The sequence below is a fragment of the Anticarsia gemmatalis genome, chromosome 14 (genome assembly GCF_050436995.1).
Source record: "Anticarsia gemmatalis isolate Benzon Research Colony breed Stoneville strain chromosome 14, ilAntGemm2 primary, whole genome shotgun sequence".
Classification (NCBI taxonomy): domain Eukaryota; kingdom Metazoa; phylum Arthropoda; class Insecta; order Lepidoptera; family Erebidae; genus Anticarsia; species Anticarsia gemmatalis.
The window spans coordinates 8,551,292-8,572,020 of record NC_134758.1 but is presented as its reverse complement, the minus strand read 5'-3'; the positions used below and the strand labels follow the sequence as shown (position 1 = coordinate 8,572,020).

Sequence of the window (20,729 nt, the reverse complement as noted above, 5' to 3'; positions counted from 1 at the left end):
AATTAACTAATTAATTTATTTTGATTGCTTTATTGTTAAAAAAATACCTTTGAAACAGGCTATACATTTATAAGATTTTCAAACATAAATGTGTGTGATATATTACTCAAAAATGTTGGTTTACGTGGTTCCGGTGCGATCGGGATATCCTAGATGGCAAATCGAGTAATTTCGTTTGTTGTCGTTGTTCGCCGCAACTAACAGATGGCGTTGTAGTTTGTAACACGTAACCAAATTAATTGGTTGCATCAAGGTGATAAATTGGATAGCTATGAAACAGACTATGTCGTAAGTTTAAAAAAAAAACAACGGATGATATATAAAAAATAATAACGGGTTACGCGGTTTCGGACGTATCATCGCAAGTATACCTACTTACATTATTACGCGTGTGAAGAGCTCCGGCGCAGATAGGTCTGTCTGTACCTATAATAATATTCTGAATCCAGACGGGTAAGCAATGGTCAGTGTATAATAAAGTATTATATTTTACACTGTAAACTGGTACGGATACAGACGAGAGCGGAAAAGAAGGTAACCACAGGAAATCAGGCGCGCCTGAGCCTGTGTCACATTGTGTGCTCTTCGGGTCCCTTTCGTAAATAACCATTAGATGACAAAAGAGTTGTTAGCATTTTTATGTGAAGGTGTGTAGTGCTTCGCAATTCGCGTGCTCAAACGAATAAGCAACAGTACGAAATTCACGCGAGCAGAGCCGCACGGGTCAGCTAGTACTAAATATATTAATATTATAAATGTGAAAGTATCTCTGTCTGTCTGTCTGTCTGTGACTCAATCACGCCTAAACTATTGAACCAATTTGCATTAAATTTAGTATGGGGATATTTTGAAACCCGAGAAAGGACATAGGCTACTTTTTACCCCGGGAAAATGACGCATTTCCATGGCAAAATTCAGGTGGCGGGCGAAGTCGCGGGTAAAAGCTAGTATTTCATATAAAGTTATTCGTAATAACATATCTCTCATATAGTTATAACATGTTTATGTTATTGAATAATAATGGCTATTAGAATATCATTTCAACGATATAGATATTTTACAGTCGTAATACTCGCAATAGGCGAATAGGTTAATAAGTAATTCGTATAACTGTGACTATTTTACTAATGCCCGGTTTATAAGGTACATTTAGCGGCACTTTATCTATTCACACTGTCATTTTTATAGGAGTTTAAACGCAATTGAATATATAAACTATCGCGGTACATGATACTAGAATTTAAAGTACTTATCAACAAATTGAGATACAATTTACAAAATGCCGCTAAACTATTTGACCCAGATATTATTATCTCATACAAATCTTCAGACATACAAGACCCACGCGTCTTTCATTGTTTCGTTATATTATTAACGTATGTTGCGGCAGTGTTTCAAATTCCCACGTTTAACCAAACGACCAGGCATGTAGGTCAATTCCGGTGCGCTAACAATTGGCAATAACCATCAGCTTCCGTAATAACATTGTTATTTGAAAATCTGTCTAAATTGCTGTATAAGATTCTGATATCCTGGGAATTAGAGATGATATAATTACATACATCAAAACTCTTGTTGTTAGACATTCGTTCTCATTAAACTTGTGGCGAAAATTACAGACTGCAAGTGACTACTAGTTAGTCTTTTATTTTGGAGACGAGATTATTATTATTATAAGCCTGGGTCGTTCCACTGCTGGGCAAAGGCCTCCCCCATAGATTTCCACTGTAGCCTATCTCCGGGCGGTCTGATACCATTCTGGTGTGAAGGTGTCAAGCTCGTCTTTGATAAATTAAAACTGACAGTGATTTCTGCAATGGAGAATGTTACCTATTTTTGATTTTTAGCACTCCATATGCTCGTTTAAAAATAAAAAATACTGGTGAAAGAATTACTTCGATACGTCAATTAGTTTTCGATTTATAAGTAAAACAAGTTGTAACCGCACGACCCTAGCTCTCGGTGACGCTGTGACGTCACTTTACACTTGCTCAGTCTGGCTCACACAGTTCGCTTGCGGTCGCGCGCTCGGTGCGTTGAAATTATTCCTAAATACTTTTAAAAATGTCCAATTCAAATACTAGGAAATCATATGTTGTGCCTAAATGTAATTTAATTTTATTTGGGTAAGTACATAAGTAATAATAAATAACTTCATCTTATAATGAAACAATTTCTAACCGGATTGATCGCGAGTTCATTGATTTTACCGTGGCAGGAAAAATGTAAAATCAATAAGTACGCGATTATTTCGGTAAAAAATTGTTTCATTCTAATATGCAGTGATCGTAAATATCTGACATATTAGGTACTTATATGTATAATATACTAGAAGAGGCCCGCGACTTCGTCCGCATGGAAACCCTTCCCGCGTAAAGCCCGATCCTTCGGAACTCCGGGATAAAAAGTAGTCTATGTGTTATTCTGGGTCTTCAGCTACCTATATACCTATCAAATTTCATCGTAATCGGTTCAGTCAAATTTGCGTGAAAGAGTAAGAAACATCCGTACATACTTACATACATACATACATACGTACGTACATATATACATATACAAACATACATATATACATATACAAACATACGTACATACGTACATACATACGTACGTACGTACACACATACGTACATACATACGTATGTACGTACACACATACGTACATACATAAATACGTACGTACACACATACGTACATACATACATATGTACATACATACATACATACGTATATACCTACGTACATACGATTACATACATACATATGTACATTCTCACAAACTTTCACATTTATAATATTAAGTAGGATTTTGGAGGCAACAAAACCTCTATTTGTTGCACAAAATAATTCGCAACCATTTTTCATTTATTTTAGGTAGTTTATCCGATTGCCCTTTTTCAAATCCTTTATCCATTTTATTAATCGAAAAGTATTTACTATTATTATAAGTTATTTTATACATAAGCGGACGAAAACACAACAAAATACTACGCAAGCTATACTAAGACTACCAAAATACTAAGCGGGACGCGGCCCGCGCGGCGCGGCAATGTAGTATGACGTCACAGCCGCTCACGCGGCTGCTAGCGGGACTCGATATTTTTCGAAACTTTGAATGCTTATAAAATCAAAACTATTCGGTATTTTTGACTAAAACAAAAACTAGTGTATATGTATACATACAGGCCATACTGTGTCAAAATTTAAAGCGATTTGGCATACCTAGTAACATTCTCCATTATGGTGCGGTTTTAATCAAAAAATTATAATATTATCGTTTTCCTTGAAATAGCTTTAATTTTCTCAGTTAACACAATAGTAATATTCATCATAAATTACCATATGTTTGGTCTAAATAGTAGTCAACTTACACTAAAAAATGCAGCATCAAATGCATGTTATGCTGGGGCCACATTAGCGGCCAACGTCCAATGCCCATTATCGCAGTAATTATCGCGATAATTTTTAACGCGCTAAAGTAGGTGGCTACACTTAATACGGCCAACGTGATTTGACGTTTGGCGATAAAACGGCGTAAAATTTACTTTCAAAGATTTTTTAATTTTGTTTAAATGGGTTCTTTAGTAACCCATTAGGCTTTCCCTCTTTTTTTAAATTTTTTCAATAGTTGTTTCAAAAGGTAGTAATTCCATCAGTCGACGCCAAGCATCACTTTGCGATCCTCGATTCTTGTAACTTTTCAGTTTTGGATCCCACAAACATGGTTCTGTTTGCAGAAGCTCCAGAAACGCAATTACTTTTTCGTTACTCCACTCCATAGTATGTATTGCAATTTGCAAACACAAAACACGTGCGATCCCGTCGAGCTCCCGACGCACTCTGACTGGCGTAGTGTGACCGCTTTATCGCATTAATTCTCGCGTTATTCTCTTTGATGTACCGCCACTTGAGTTATCGCCTAATGTCAAACGACAATGTAAATGCCGTTGTCAAATTATTGCGTTAAGTCGTGGCTACATCTACGGTTAACGTCCTTTAACGCGATAATTAATGGCATTTCCCGGTAGTGTGGCCCCAGCATTAAAATGCAATCGTCAAATCAATATTTCAAGTACGTAATACCGGGTCAATTTGGTGTGCGGTGTGGATGCAAGACTGCGAATATCCGCCACCCCCACCCCTTAGTGGGGGGGTGTCATGTGAGGCGACTGAGCGTGTACCGAAGGCATTCGACTGTACACAAGTAACGCTGTGTGGAGATCATTAATCGCCTGCCAGACGCAATACGAGAGGCCACACCTGCACTGATGGCTTATATACTTAAGCACCCCGTTCTTCTTGTGTTTGTGTAGTTGTATGTTCATTTGTCTTGCTCTTGAAATGCATAAGATGATGTGTATTCATGAACAGATGTGACCTAATTATGTTTTGCGAGAACTTACTGAAATATGCAGAATAATTCGTGCAAAAGAGAATTATAGCTGGATTATTGCTGTAGTCTGTGTATATCCTCCATAAATAATTTCCACAAAATGTTATGCTATAAAATAATAATCACAGCCGTGATTTATCTTTAGTATTTAGTCAACGCAGCTTATTTTATTTATTTCATGTACACGGCAATAAAATTTTCACCACAATTTAAAATAATACCAAAAATTTTATGATTTATCAAACAAACCATTGTTTGGGCACGACTGACGCAACAGAAACCACAATTTTGCTTCACCATTTCATTTTCATCAATATTACCTGTTACTCAGTAATAGTAGAGTACCTCAACAAAACTAACTTGATCATAGCACATTTAACTTGCTGTAATAAAACTAGGGGTTTTTAAAAACGACTATGTTCGTGTATTGCTTACAACATTGTAGTTATTATAGAAATACAACGCTATTCGTGGGCATAATGTTGCGATAAAAATAACATTCTCGACATTTTGTGGCTATACTATTTCCTGTTCTTACTTTATAAGTTAGTAGCGGCCGCTTGCGACTTTGTCTGCGTAGACTTTATTTAGTTTTTATTGCTGATCTTTCATTTAAAAGTTTTCCCCCTTTTTTACCCTTTTCGGAGGGAATTTCCAATTAGTGCTCCTCTATACTTCCTCAGGAATCTTGTAACCAAATTTCAACTTTCTACGCTCAGTAGTTTCAGCTGTGCGTTGTCCACCATTCAGTCACTCAGTAACGGAAGAGTTTTATATATGTTGTGTACCTACATATATATATTGATCATTGCGAATAAAATACGAGTAGCTCTAGAGAGAAATAGGGTGGTAATTCCCGGGAAGTTTTACGAGCGTCCATATTCACGTATTAAGTGCGACATAAGTTATAATTATAGCGTGTCCAATGCGTCATCACCTTCGGAACAGATGTGCCGAATCATTCGACGAGCGACGTACTAATCTCGGATGGATGGAGAAAGTGTGTCTTGTTTCATAAGTTCACTCAATGTACACGTTTGATCATATTTGAGGGACCGTGTTGGTATTTTGTTATGTATGTTTTGGTAGTAGGGTTTTTTTGCTTCGTGTTGTTTCTTTTAAAGTTCTAATAATATGGATTTTGAATAAGTTGTCAGTGTGTTTATGCTAAAATTTTAATGACAGTTCTATATTTGTCAACGAAAATATGATATAGTAAAAGCCTTCCCTTTTGTTATTATAAATATGTATAAAATAATAATTGATAATATGAAAAGGTTTCAATATTTTTAATTTCATAATTTGAAAAAGTTTTTAATATTTTTAATAAGGTTAGGTTTTAAGTTTACAATAAAAATACGACACGGGAAAGTTTACGGCTATTGCTCTATGTCTACAAAGTTGTGAATGATACCTTATTTTTCAAATTACTAAGGAATGGTTTCGATTTATCACGAACCGGACTTTAAAAAACCCCATTCACATAACCAAAACATTGAAATATGTATTTATAATTATTATACAAATGATATATTGCAACTGGCAATGAAGTTGTACGTAACTTTCGAACTTTCGCCAATCTTTTTTTTCTGAACCTAATTTAAGAAGGTAGTCACAACATCGGACTATGATATACGATGCAATGACGCAACTATGTACATAGTAATTAACTAACTATCAGTGTGCCTGGGGCTTTATCATAATATATCTCTTGATACGTCATCATAGAATGTGTGTTTTGTATGATGATTTAATTTATGAAAGATCAATAAAAGAGTAATAAAATATGGTTCAGACCAAGAGCTATCAATGTGTAATCATTCACCCTTACCGAGCCTGATGAGAAAATCCAAATTTAATGTTAAAATGGCGCACTCGGCGTCGCATCAACCCATCAAAAACAGCAATAAAGTTGTGAACACACAAAACCAATTACAGCGTAACGCGCTTTTGTCTCGTCGTCATCAAATTGATCTACGCTGAACGATACAAGTCGTTGTCTAACGAAACCACAACCCTGCGTGCCGACAGTCGGTTAACCGACGTTTTGCCTTTTGTGCTCCTAACCTAGTTAGTATGCGGCTTCCGTACCGCGCATGCGAATGCTTTACATCATTCTAACATTGGCGCCGAACCTCCAAGTTCAACGATTCCATTAAAATTCTTGAGTTCAGAACAATAGTTGATTAGGAGCCAGGTATTTTGGTAAACACGCAAGAATAGGGACTCGAAGTCGCGGGTATTTGTTGAGTTAGGGAATTTCCAACTTCATTAGAATACGAAAACGTAAATGCGACATTAATTTCTGTCGCTGTCAAATAAAGATGTCTGGTTTCTTGCATTTTATGAACGACCTTTAATGAAGTCATGACAGGCGATTACCGAAATAGACTTGTCAGGAACAAGGAATATTTACCAAATCTAGTAATCAGTAAAACTTCGTAATTTTAACTGCTCTTAAATACCAAGCGCATATTTCCTACATTTTCCCAGTAACTAAAGAGTTTCTCGTCCGTTGTTTCAGGCTAACTGGTTCAAGGCACAGCAATACTGTCGGTTCCACGGCATGCACCTGGCGTCCATCTCTTCGCAGCAGGAGAACGACAAGCTAGAACAATACGTCAAGGACTCAGGTAAATATCACTACGTAAACTTGTTCTATATGCAGCGACACTTTCAGTTCTGCGTCTGACCTCCGCTTGCTAAAAACAATAACTAGAACGGTATGCCATTGTCAAGGAGGTTCGTTCGTACTGCATTTCCGAATACTTTTTAATCACTGTTGCAAATTATTTTTTTCTGTTGGTCATTGCGTTCCAGTTTCTTAATAACAGTTTTTTTTTTATTTTAAAAGAGTGCTTAGACTGGCAGAAAGTGGTCCAATAATAATGCTTTCGTCTTCTTCCAGGTTACGGTCGCGAACACTTCTGGACATCGGGCACTGATTTGGCGGAAGAAGGCAACTTCTTCTGGATGGCCAACGGCAGACCTTTGACCTTCGTCAACTGGAACGCGGGAGAGCCCAACAACTTCAGATACGAAAACGGCGAAGAAGAGAACTGCTTGGAACTGTGGAACAGAGACGACAAAGGACTTAAGTGGAACGACTCTCCCTGCTCCTTCGAGACGTTCTTCATCTGTGAAGTACGATCCGATTGATGACCCTCCCCTTAGATCATAGTAGTGTGTGATTGCCTCTTGAGTGAATGTCGCCATTTGCAAACAATACCGCAGCGCCGCCTGCGCAACTTAATGTCAAAACTACATCGTAGTTATAAAAACCCTGACCATTTAATTATATTATAGACCTAGGGAATAGTGCTTTAAAATAAACTGATAAATCATCTTTTAACGTGTGCATTCCGAAACCAAAGTATGTGAGGGCGACCGTTTTGTTATTATTTTTTCTACTTTTGTACATTTTGTTTGGGTTGTAAAATAACAAGACAATGTATAGTGAACATCTATGAAATGATTTGAGGAACTGTCTAGAAAGATGTTTGGTCAGTATAGCTAGATAACAATAAGTTAATGGTTATTTATTGTTTTTGTACGACGCGAGGTCGTATCGGTAAGGGTTAAAAAGAATTTGAATACTGTAGTTTTTTTTATTTTTGTAATATGATGGAACGATCACTGCCTTATGATCTTATGAACAAACCTCCGAGCTTGAGCTCAACGGGCAACGCCGCGCCGTGCCCATAGTCAAACATAGTGGGTAAATAAACTATAGTTACCTTAGATATAAATGTATAAATAGTAATAAGTACAGACAATAAAAATTTTAAACAGATTTTTAAGTTTTATTTCCAACAACCCAAAATACATTCACTGAAAAGCTTAAAAGAACATAGTTTTAACCAGTCCTTTTCTCCAGAATGGCATGGAGATACTTTAATTTCTTAGTGACCCCATTAATCTGACAGTGCAAGCACGTTTTCCTAGATGGCAGGTAACAGCAGAAGACGCTGTCTGAGGCACGTGGAGTTTTCAAAAATCTTGCCCACTACTGGGAACAAAATAGCTTAACAGTTAAAGCCAAAGGTGAAAGATATTAGTTTATATCTTTGTTTAAATACTGGTAATTACTCGACGATGGTACGCATAGAATGCGTGACACTTGGCATGGAGAGTGATTCTAATTTCGTCCTCTTTGACAATAGAGGGCATTGCGCTTGAATAAGGAACCACATACGAACAATACCCTCTTAATATATTTCTCTTTCAGTTTTCAAACTACCTACATTAAATTGAAGTATGTAATTAAATAATGACAGTTAACAGCGGAACCGTTTAGTCAATCAATTTCATTTGTTGTGATTCAATTAGTCCGTTTTACAAACGGGATGCTGCACTGATTTTTAAGTACCACAACAAGTAAAGCTACGAACTTAAATAAATGTACACTATTATTTGGACACATTTTGCTGAAGAAAACACCTAGATATGGGACACACTCTCTTAGGTAAGTACCTACTTCATTATACATTTGAAAATATGACAATACACACATAAAAGTGATTGTGCCATTACGTATTAAAATTTAATAATATTGAAAATTGAAAATATGTTAAAAATAAATACAAAATCATAGTAAAGCAACCAGCCAATGTCAAACACATACCTGACAAGCATAACACAAAGCTCTTCAAAGTAAAATATTTAATTAAAAACATTACACTGAAAACTGCAGTCCTCCATCAAAAGCAGTCAGTTTTAAATAACATGATTCAAAAGCATGATTTAAAATATCACTTTCATCACGGATGTGTGATATCGTGTTCATTTCCACATACCGGCCGGGTAACGTTCCGTTTGCAACGTACACTACTGAAAATTGAGATACAGTTAGTAAGTATATGGAACTACGACTTGTAAGTATTGAAGTGAAACTTACTATAAAAGTAAAGGAATGGTGTTAGTTATTACTAATACTAATAAGAGTTTTATTTTGTGTACGTACGTAAGGTCTCGTATTTAAAGTATTTAAAATCAAAGTATAAGTAGGTAACAAACTACATTCACAACCGTAAATCTATAAAATAGTACTCTTAACGAGTAACTGTTAAAATAACTTTTAGAGTACTACAAAAAACTAAACTTACCCATAATTAAAAAACAAATAACCAATTAACACATACATTTGTATTTTACCGCAATCGCCATACAAATAAACAAAACATGGCAAAAGCATGTCATCAACACATAAAAATATTATTCAGAAAGGTAAACGAACCATTGTTTACAAACCAAGACAAACCTCTGCCAAGATTTTATTATAAATCCTAATTAGATACAGCAACTAGCTGACTGGCTATTTTCCTGCCAAATGGCTGCCATTTGTCATTCCCATGCATGTCTGGAGTCATACAGAATTAATAGCACCGATACTGAAAAATATGACACTGTTATTGAAATCGTCAACTTGCAGAAAACAAAATAATTATTTTACGCAGCAATAACTACTATACTTTGGAACAAACATTAAAATAAACTCGCAAATTGGTTTCATACAATAAAATAAGATGGAAAATGTAATAGCATCCTGGAGATATTTTTCGACTTTAAGTACAAAATTCTTGCACAAATGTTTACTAGTGTAATATTTTACGTTTACCGCTACGTAGGAATAAAAATATGTAGTGAACTTTGCTCACAGAAGCAAAATACACGCAGAAAATATACAGGAATTTGTACGATACATTCAGAGACAGGATTTTAATGATACATCTGGCGAAGTTTTTTTAATTTTCCACTTGGCTGAAAATTTCACCGGCAAACTTACGCGCCGTACCTGACGGCGTTTGAAAATTTCATGCGTCCGGAGCCTTGCGGGCGAAGTATGTAAATGAGAGGACAGGCACAAGAGGGGGAAGGTAAGAGGGGATGAAGCACAGAAGCACGTGGTCGTGGACTTATTAATAAACAAGTCACGTGCGACGTGAAGCCGAACCTTTCAGGCGAGTTCACGCCATTCGGAAATCAAACTTATTATTATTTGGCGAAACATGACGCGGCGTTACGTTCCAATTTTGAGTTTAAATTGAAACGCTTCTATGTGAATGTGTCGTCGAATTTTTCTTTTTTTTTATAACAGAGACTTAAAATAAAAAACAAACTGAGATGTTCGCACCAAAAGTTGAAGTGAGACAGATAAAAAAGAATTTGAGATCCTTAGCTGTAGATATTTTTATAATGGCGTACGTTATTTACGGTAGCCTTGGTTATAAATAGATTAGCGGCAGGTACGAGGGTGAGGAAAATAATCAGGAAAATGAGCAGCACCTTCCACTCGTACACTAATTACATCATACCGCCATCATCGTGGAGCCTAAAGTGTTATCAAAAACGCTCCTGAATTATAAATATATTTTATGAATGTTGTGCCGATCATTAAAACTGGCAGAGTGGATGCGACGTTGTACAAATCTGATTATCTTTATAACCTTTATGGTAAATAATAAAGAAATATTTTTACTCAAGCATTTAGAACAATCTTAGATTTTAAGTTAGATTCCGTTTCCGTTTCCACGGCGATTGCTAGGATATCGAAGTATAAACAAACGTCTCAATAATATCCCGTTGAAAGTTATTACAAGCGAATAGCAGATATTTCTCGCATTGAAGTCAGAGATGCATGAGTTTCAGAAGATAAGTAGTTAGTTTACAAACGGAAGGCGTCCGTTGAGGTACTCCCTCCTCCTCCCTCCAAGCCTCCCTCACCCCCTAACTCGCCACCCTCAACACTTGCAGTTTCTAACTAACATAACATTTTATACTCTGCACTTACATTTATATGGGGCATGGGATCAAAAGATGTAATCGTTTCGTTTTACAAATTAAACAAAAAATATTTTAAGTTCGCTTATAATAAAGAGATATACTTACATAGAAGAAACATCTACTTCTTGGTCGTTTGACCTGCATTTACATACATATGTACGTTTGGCCGTGTGTATCCTTTAGATAAATCTTCTTCGGGCCTTATTCAGTGTGTTCTAAAGCATACTATTTTCACTGTTTTGACGAACCTCATTTTTACAAAATGTACTTTTTTTAATGATTCAACTATTGATTTCCTTGATGCAGACTCGTTTACGATCACAGGTAAGTGGATAGCTAAGAAATAAATCCTGTAACTTATTTATCTTATGTGGAAACTCTGTTTATCAAAAAATCTAACGAAATCAAAGTTTCTCGACCATTTCCTTTATATAAAAAGGATCTATCGTAACCATAATTTAAAGACATATTTCAAACTAATTGTGGCTAATTAAGGTTTAATTACCTTCCACCATTTACCAGAGGAAATCGTTAAAGGGAAAAGTATCACTATAGTAGGTACAGGCAGCAGATAAGTTGGCAGCCTGACAAATATATTTGTATTCAAACCGAACGTCTTCATTCGATATTCTACCTGTACATTTTATAAAATGCATTGGTATTTTTAGTTTTGGGTTTTCTTGAAAACGGTACCTGTAATGGTACGTAGGTTTTAATGCAAAGATTTCTGTAAATTCCGGGATATTTTACTGGAAAGATGAAAGTAAGGAAATTCGTAGAGTTTGGTAACGTTAGCGGTAGTTAGCCGTAGTATTGTCTTTAAATACAGGGTACTGAAATGTGTGGTACTGAAAACAGCACTCATGGTATTTGAAAATAAACTTTGATACCATAAATAATAATGTTGCCATTGACAACGAAACGAGTGTCAAATTCAAACAAATGGTCATGTAATTAATCAAGCCTAGGCTAGAATAAATAAATATCCTTGAACCTAAAAAAAATCTTGACCGCGTATAATATATAGGCATTCTATACTCAAAGATAAAATAATTAATTTAAATTTTGCAATTAACCTTCCCCGCGTCTTTAAATGAAGTTATCCCAATTTCAAACTCTGACACTTGAAAGTTTAACGGGAAAACCGTTTGAAACACACTTCCATTTAACGTGAAAAGGAGCATGCAATCGTTTGAAATCAGTCGTAGTACATCCAGCTATCTAGCGAGCCCATCGAGTCGCCTCGTCATATCCGCCGTGCCCCCGGCAATCTGCCCTAAGCCAAGCCGCTGTTTCGTTGATAGCACCTTTTCAGCCACGCCAATTTAAACCTTATTCCTATAAAAATAAGCCCATGTTTTACCAGTCTTAAGAAAGTTTATTGCAGCGTAAGGGCCGCTCAACTGATTCGTGCACCTCGGGGCAGAATATAGTTAGAATAAGGATTACGTATACTTATGCGTTGTAAGTTTTATGTTAGTTTTGTTAGGATAAGGAGATATTTGTTTGAATATTATCGCAAGTTGTGACACTTTCGAAGATTTTCTTTAAAGAGTTTTCTCCGATAACGTTCTATTATTTTTGCATTCACCACAATCACCATACATATTTCCTACAAAAAGCAATGTAGGTTCGTAAAATATTGATCGTTTGTTGTAGAGGAAAGAACATCAATTTTACATGCACACAACGAAGGTATTTGTTCCATAAACTTTAAGGTTCACGTGGGAAATCAGAAAACCACACCGTGATTGGCATTTTTACGTGAGCTTTATAAATACAACATACCACGAAGATTGTGCGTGACTCTTTGGCGTTATGTCGTGAAAGTGTTTAACAATTTATACTCAAAATAGCATATTAATCGCATTGCAGGAGCTATTTATAACACTACATTATTTATGATTAAAAACGTTTTAATTATGTGTAATAACGAGTTATTAATAGCAGTATAGTTCAGTTTAATATGCGTTTTATACAAAATAATGTCTCGCATTTGCGGGTCCACCATAGTGAAATATGGCACGACAAACAGGTTTGGAAGAAAATAGGGGAGGACTCTGCCGCTGGGACCCATAAAGGGCTAAGAATAAATTAGGTAATAGTTCGACACTTAGCATGCTTTGTGGTATTATTATAAACCTACTAAAAAGGTTTAGTACATTAACTGTACGATAATCCACCACGTTTGTTAATATTCAAAATATCACGCGATAAAGTCGTTAAGTAATTTAATTATATTACTGTATATGAGGTCGCGACCATTTCATTCTGATACACTATTAATCTGTCATCAATCTTGTTCACTTGATCGATGGTTGTTATTTAGAATTGTTTAAATACACTTTATTTAGAAATAACCAAAGTTTATTGTGAAGTAATCTTTATGTATTTGAAAGCTTTTCGTAAGATTATTTGAAATTGTTTAAAGTTTACCATTCTGCATTAGCTCTACATACTGGAAATATACTCGGTTTCTACGAGGAATATAATATTTAGTGGTACTAAGAAAACGATGATTCCATTTTTTTTATCAATAATTTTTAACACCATAATCTTTTACTACTCTGAAGTACTTACTCTGCATTGTCTATTAATAACAATTTTACATTTTATAAATAAGCGCTTTTTAAAGCACTTTACATTTTAAATTAGTAACCCAATTCTCTGTACTTTTTAAAATATTCAATTTTAATAAGCGAAACTTCAAAAGCGGCGTTTTATCATATCAATTACATTTCATACAATGAGATGCGCTTAAATATTAAGCCGTTGTCACGACGAGCCGGGCGGCGGCTTAACGTCGTCTCCTGCTGCTAAGCTGTTCTTAATTGCAACAACATCCCTAACTGAGTGGATCGATGCTTGGAATCACTCATCTTGTGTTTTGATGTACGATTTATTGCTTAATGAGAATGTAGGGGTATTTTTGATCTTAAATGAATTTGATTTACAAGAAATGAAGTACAGTATTTTAGTTTGTAAGACGTTTTCGAACCTAAAGATTAGGAAATCGCATTAACTTTATATTTATTTTCGAATTATTACGAAAGTACTTATTACAAAGTAATGACAACAAACAAGAACCTTAATCAGTGTAAAGCCGGTAAATTGAAACGGAATAGTTATTTTTACCTTTTACAATGTCATACAACAAGAAACAAAAAATACAAATCATAACATTGACTCCGCAATTTCCATAATCCGTCACCAAATGTCACTACACACCAAGACGCTTGAAATAACGAGAACACAATTAAGAGAAGGGCAACACAAAATAAAATTGGCAAAATAAATAGATGTTACAAATTAATTGTACGTTTTCCGGCAATATGGGTGTTCGTTGCTCGTTAAAAGTCTCATCAACCCCGCTATGGGTAATTTTGCTCTCGCACCAATTGCCCGGCCCCTACATTTCATCGCTGAGCGCTTCCACAACGTAAATGTTACGTTTTTGCGGACATACACATGTTTGAAAAACGGATAACGTTGTTTTATTGTTTTATTTGAGGTTTTATTTATTGATAGAGTTTCTTTTACAAGGTATGGTTGCCTCATAATCTAATCTCTATTTTAAATGTGAGTTACGTTATAGCCTAGATGACCAATGGGAGTTTATGTGCATGCGACAAGAGTTGGGGACAAGATTATTCTTTTTTTCATAGCTCATAAAAAACTTTTATTTACAACTAGAGTCACATTTGCTACGTTAAAAGATCCAGTGCAAAATAAATTGAAAATGAAACAGACTTAATAATACGTGTTTAATATTGTAAATGAGTATGCCCATCGCACATCCTCAGCTCTCAATTTAAAAGCAAGCAAATGAAACCTTCCCGTCACATAAAATGATTTATAATAATATGCACTCAGACTCACAGACTGCCAAGTACAAAGGTACTAACGAATGGGAACTTCATGAAAGACTATAATTAGGAGACTGCATTCACCGCGATTTAGTTCTTCCTTCATTTCAATCTGGAACAATGCTGCTAGTTTGTATGCAGTGCAGCTGGCTGGAATAAAGGAACTTTGACGTTTTAAAGTCAGAATGTGGATAAAAGAAAAGAAAATATCACAAACAATCTCTCTAACGAGGGAACGTTATCGCGGCTCTGCGATAGACTCGCATCGAACAAAAAGCTTCGATAAAATAGTTCCCGCTTCCTTCTAAAATAAGACTAGATTTTCCGTTACAGAAAAACTATGCGGCCTTAAGTTAACATATCTCCCTAGTGTAGTTTTTAAAACTAATATTAAAAAGACATAGAAACTAATATTATAAGAAGTAATTTTCACGATTCCTGGAAAATTCCTGCGTCGTAATTTTTAAGGAGTAAATCCACAAAACCCAACTATTTACTTAGTCATCTAGTTCACAACTGTTTCAATCCTGCGGAAGTGTGAATGCAAGAAAATTACGTGCTACAAGTGCAAATTCAATCCTTTCTTTTGTCGGTGGCACAGTAGAACAAGTGCCAAACGGAGTGGTTGCTAGGAGTCCGTAGTGCAACACAATGATACCTGAAAACGTATTCTGAAAACAGTAGCAGTTTATCATAAAACAAATCTTCATGCAAATGAATACGAAATGCTAGCGACGAACGAAGTAACAATGGCTAGTTTTACTGATAAAGCTTTCAACAGTAAAAACTGAACTGGTATAATAATAAGTAAAACCTTTGCCAAGTGAATAAGAATCATAAAAAAAACAAATAGAACGGCGGAAAAAAAGTATAAAAGTAGCAATATATCCAATCAGCTGCATCTTCGAAATTGTAAAGAACAATAGTGAACTCCATTAACAATCACGTCATAAACTCAATCTAGTTTTATAGCATACCTTTTCTACGTTACAAGCACAGCAATTTCAACATTTCAGGCCTAATGGTTGTGAGCATGCAAGATTCATGAATAAGGCTCCCATCGCTCCCATCGCTCCCATTTCATTTGTTCGGTGCGAGGCGCATTTGGCTCTTGTACGCTTTCTACCTCTAGAGGCGATGCGATGGTGTTGCGCGATGTTGCGGTGCCGCCGGTGTGATGGCCGACTGACGATTGTAATATGTAACGAGAGCTCTCTACTAACTAGAGGCCTGTGGATACAGGAAAATGTTCCTTTGTGCTACTGTGCGTTTCGGAATGGAGGGAATTGGTTTACTGTCGATTCTAGGTGTAGGTGTATTTTGCTGAATCTGTTATTCTGGATACTACAAGTGTTTCAAAGAACTTTTATGGTGCCGTCTGAATTAAACTGATTCCTTTCCAGATTCGTTTTATTTGGGAGACGAAATATGACCATAATATTCGTAACGAAATAAAAAGATAATGAGGGTGAAGCTGTCAATTCTAACAACAAACGACAACCCCTATCAGACAATACGGAAAAACAAACGAAAGAAAATCTCGTGCACTATATTTTTCATACGATTTATAACCCGCATCACACATTTTTGATTTATGGCTTCGCGACCGAGTGCCGGAGAGACTTGTCACGGCCATTCCTCAAGCGTCCGAATTGGGCCCAGGAGGCTAAGATATAAATGTTGTTTTTTCGCCAACACAAGTAGCTCTTCAAATATTTAAGTATTCTCGCTGGCTCGGCTGCCTCCGGATCATATTTCTTGTGGATACTACACTCAACTATAATGTGTCTGCTCTGACTTATGCGTCATTGCACCGCTCCTTTGATAGATAACGTGATTATTCTTTTTATGTTTTAGTTTTTCCCGGTTGTAAAAATGAAAAACAACATCTTTCGCAACAACGAAATACAAATGAGTTTTGTTTTTACCTGAAACAAAGTTTGTCGTACAAGATGTCTTGGTAAATGGAAAGACCGCTTGGCAGTGTAGGCAAAGTGTTTGAGTCGACAAAATTGACCTTAACAGTGACTGGGTTGGAATTCTAAGTAATCTGGCTGACGTAATATAGGGTCTATTTTGTGACCAGTTCAAACTATGACGTCAGAATCTACCTCAATATTTTAGAAAGTAATGCGAAGGATATTCAGCTGGGATACACGGAGTTTACACCTATTCTGGCAGTTGGTGAGTAGCGATCAAACTAATATTATCGCAGTTGCTGACCTAGCAGGCTATAAATCTTAATTTATCTAGGGAAACTCCAAAAGAGACAAATGGCTTGACCAATCTCAGCTCACTCAGGAAGCTTGTGACCACGGTCAGTGTAAACCCCACCAAAAAATTTAAGCAGTCTCAGGTAAAGTGAATCTTCTTTCCATTAATTCACTTAAAATAATAGATATTAAAAATGCAACATGAAAGTTTAAATTAGAATATTACATATCCACTCAAACGTCCGTGGAGACTAAAGTATCCTGAAATTTTCAAAGCTATAAGCTGTACTGCGTACTCTTTAAGATAAAAAAATAGAGTCAGACACTATTCAACACGAAAAGAAAGAAAAATAGGTTATCGCAGTTTGTTACAAAGAATCTAGACGCGCAATCGTGTGACCGCTCGACCAAAATCAATTGTAAATTTAAATGACCAACCAGACAGCAGTTACAACAATATATTTTTATTTGAACGATAAAGTTTAGTAAAGTTACTTCAAACATGCGCCCTCTTCGTTGTAACCATAAATATATAAAGAAGGTCCGAATTGAATGCTACCTTTTTTCGTGGCTGTGGAATAAAAACTAGGAAAATGTTACGTTAAGTCGGAGGTTTTCTATATAGAATACGTGATTTGCATTTTAAAGTGAGACGCTTTTCGGGAATGCCTTTTGCTTGCAGTGGCGTTTAAAATGTATCTTGATTCTGAGCCTATCTAAGTACCGTAGAGAAACAGTGTCTAACTATTTCTTTTGTACATAATAACTTTGTGTCGCTACCACTACAATATTAGAAAAGTAGTAGATTAATGGGGGTAACTAGTGCCCTATTATTTTCGCTTATGTCAAAATAAGGGCCCTATTTAATTAGATCACAACAGGGGCGCGACTGGTGCACGACCTACAGACTTGTGATCATTCGCATAATGTGTAATTTTCTTTTAAGTTGTCAATAAGAACATTTTTTTGTAAGCGCATAAGAAATAGTGTGGAAAATAAACTAATTGACAAAGTTGGTACATAATAGCTCAATACGATTCGAGCTTGTTTGTTTGGTTCCCGGAACAGGAAGTTGTAGACTTTTGAATTAAGTTCTGATAAAAACCTTATTTGCATATTACTTTTTACAAAGAAAAAAAACAGTTGCATGCAGCGCAAGGTAAAGGGGTAAGTTCTACATCAATCGATTAAATTAAATGATTTCGGTCAACAGACAATTGCTTGCCGATAGATACATTGAACATCATGGATTGATCGATGTTTTTCATAACACTGTCATTGGATAACGTCGAACGAAAATTATAACAAGAATAAAATAAAATGACATCTCAAAAATTTTACGAATTATCTCTATAGCACCTGAGATATTACAGCAGTTGAAACGCAAGGACTTTGTACAACTTTGTTGGCTGTTCAGTGTGTTAAGACGAACGCTAAAAAGTTTGAGTAACGATGGAGCTGCTTCCACAATTCAACGCTGAAATATCTTCAAGAACTGTAACAACAAGTCAGTCTAGGAACAACATTCTACTTCCACCAGTATTTTCGCGAACGGTCCGAGTTCTTCACAAATAAATTTATTTTATTTTCTACTCTTTATTTCCTACGTAATTCAGGATACCAGACTCTAGTAAAGCACTCTGGAAAAACAAAGCGAAGTTTCCAGCTTGCAGTTTCATTCATAACGTTTTACTTAGATTTAATTGATTGTATTGTAGTCTGTACACAACTGTGTTGAATGCAAAACCAATCAGAGGATAGCTCGATAGGCGACCATGTTGAATTTTGTTTATTTACAATTTTGTTCAGTTAGGATTATAAGTTCTTTACGGTGATCTTAATATTTAGTAAGTAATATCATTCTTCTATTTATTAGTCTTAGTAGTAAACAGTATGTGCATATTGACAATCCATGCACGCGGTAACGTTAGAGAAATGAAAAGCTACCGTTAATTGCATCAAATGTGTAGAGCATTATTTGAATAACTCCATTCCAAATTCAAACACAGACAAGTTAACAATGGCCGTATTATTTAAATAGCAGATAGTGTTGCCAGAGTAAGAATTTTTGAATAATTCAGCCTAATAGCCGCAGTACGTGTCCGCATAAATATTCATAGAACAGTAAAGGGCGGCTGGCGTAGTGTGAGAGATGTAGGTACGATTGTTTGTTCTTTTGCAACCGCCGCGCAATATGCTGAGTGGTGCATACTTGTGGTATTGTGCGCTGTCGACGCCCGCGCCCGATTGTCATAGCTTTGGCTTTCTTGCTTTGTGTAGCTACCACTACACTCCGATAGTTGCATTATTAGGTCATGCATATTTTTTACGTGTGACGAAAATGTACGCTGTACTCTTCAGTTGTTATAACCACTGTCGTAGTTCTAACAGGGTGTACATCACTATAGTTTGTAGCCAAGACACTGCTGCAATTGCTACGGGTATGCTTTATTATTGAATAATCCAGGGATAGTAACTTAGCTTTTGCTCTTTTTAAAATCTGTGATTTATATGGTAACTGAACTGAATATCCAAAAAAATCACTCAACCACATAAAATATTCACTTTTGTATGCATGTTTTTCATATACGTGAATTCTCAAAATTATGAGTAACTGCGTCAAACAAATATGTTCATATTGCTCACCCCTTTAGCATGAGTAATGGTTATTTATATGGCCGATATTTTAATGTGTGTGTGTGTGTGTGTCATTTAGTTCCAGGCTTTCAGCGCCCGCTCTGCCTCGTTTTATTGAGTTTTAACATGATCCGGCCTCCTGACGTTATCGACATAGATACCTACTAGACACAGGTATACACCTTCGCTCATACACATAGCAACAAGCATAATAAAGTACGGTATTCCTCAATTCAATACCACTTCACAGGAATCCTGGAAAAGGTCCCAAATAAAGACACGCAATCAAAGTTATTGAAAGAACCGTCGCCGGGCTGATCCGGCTCGAGGCGGCACTATTCTGCAATCGTTTCGCGAATCCCTCCCTCGAAGGCTTCAACCCATGATTATCGACCACCCCAAACTTGAACTGTGACCTTTTGCCTGCAAACCTCCAATTAAATTTCCATTCGTTCGCTGAAACCCATTTGTTGCTACAATTTCGTAGCATTCTATGAAATGTCTCGTGTTAGCCCTCCACTAACATCTGTGGGCGACCTATTTATAGAAATTCTATTTAAGAGCGCTAATTATTATGCTGAATGTGTAACTGTATGTAGTCGAGCAATTAACGAGCACGTGAGTCACGCCGAGATCAATATATAGCACGAGAATGTCAATCATAAACTATTTAACGTAGCACCCGCACTGGCGGACGCATACTGTGAATGAGCCAAAACAGAAAATAACAAACGCTACATTGATTGGGTTAATACCAAAATAAAGATTTACGAATAAGAGAGTGAGTGTTCTCCCAATTGCTTTATCAAACTTGTCCAACAATCCCTATAAATATTG

The 20,729-nt window shown here is 36.1% G+C and overlaps 1 protein-coding gene across 2 annotated transcripts in view; it reads left to right on the top strand.

Moving 5' to 3' along the window:
- tfc (Brevican core protein triforce) overlaps nt 1-8,186 on the top strand; it is a 91,024-nt gene extending 82,838 nt beyond the window's left edge. For both annotated transcript variants that reach the window (XM_076122380.1, XM_076122381.1), the window contains 2 exons: nt 6,918-7,026; nt 7,302-8,186. In XM_076122380.1, the coding sequence (XP_075978495.1) occupies nt 6,918-7,026; nt 7,302-7,552 (360 nt within the window). In that variant the 3' untranslated portion in view covers nt 7,553-8,186. The remainder of the gene's footprint in view (nt 1-6,917; nt 7,027-7,301) is intronic.
- Nucleotides 8,187-20,729: the final 12,543 nt, after the last annotated feature.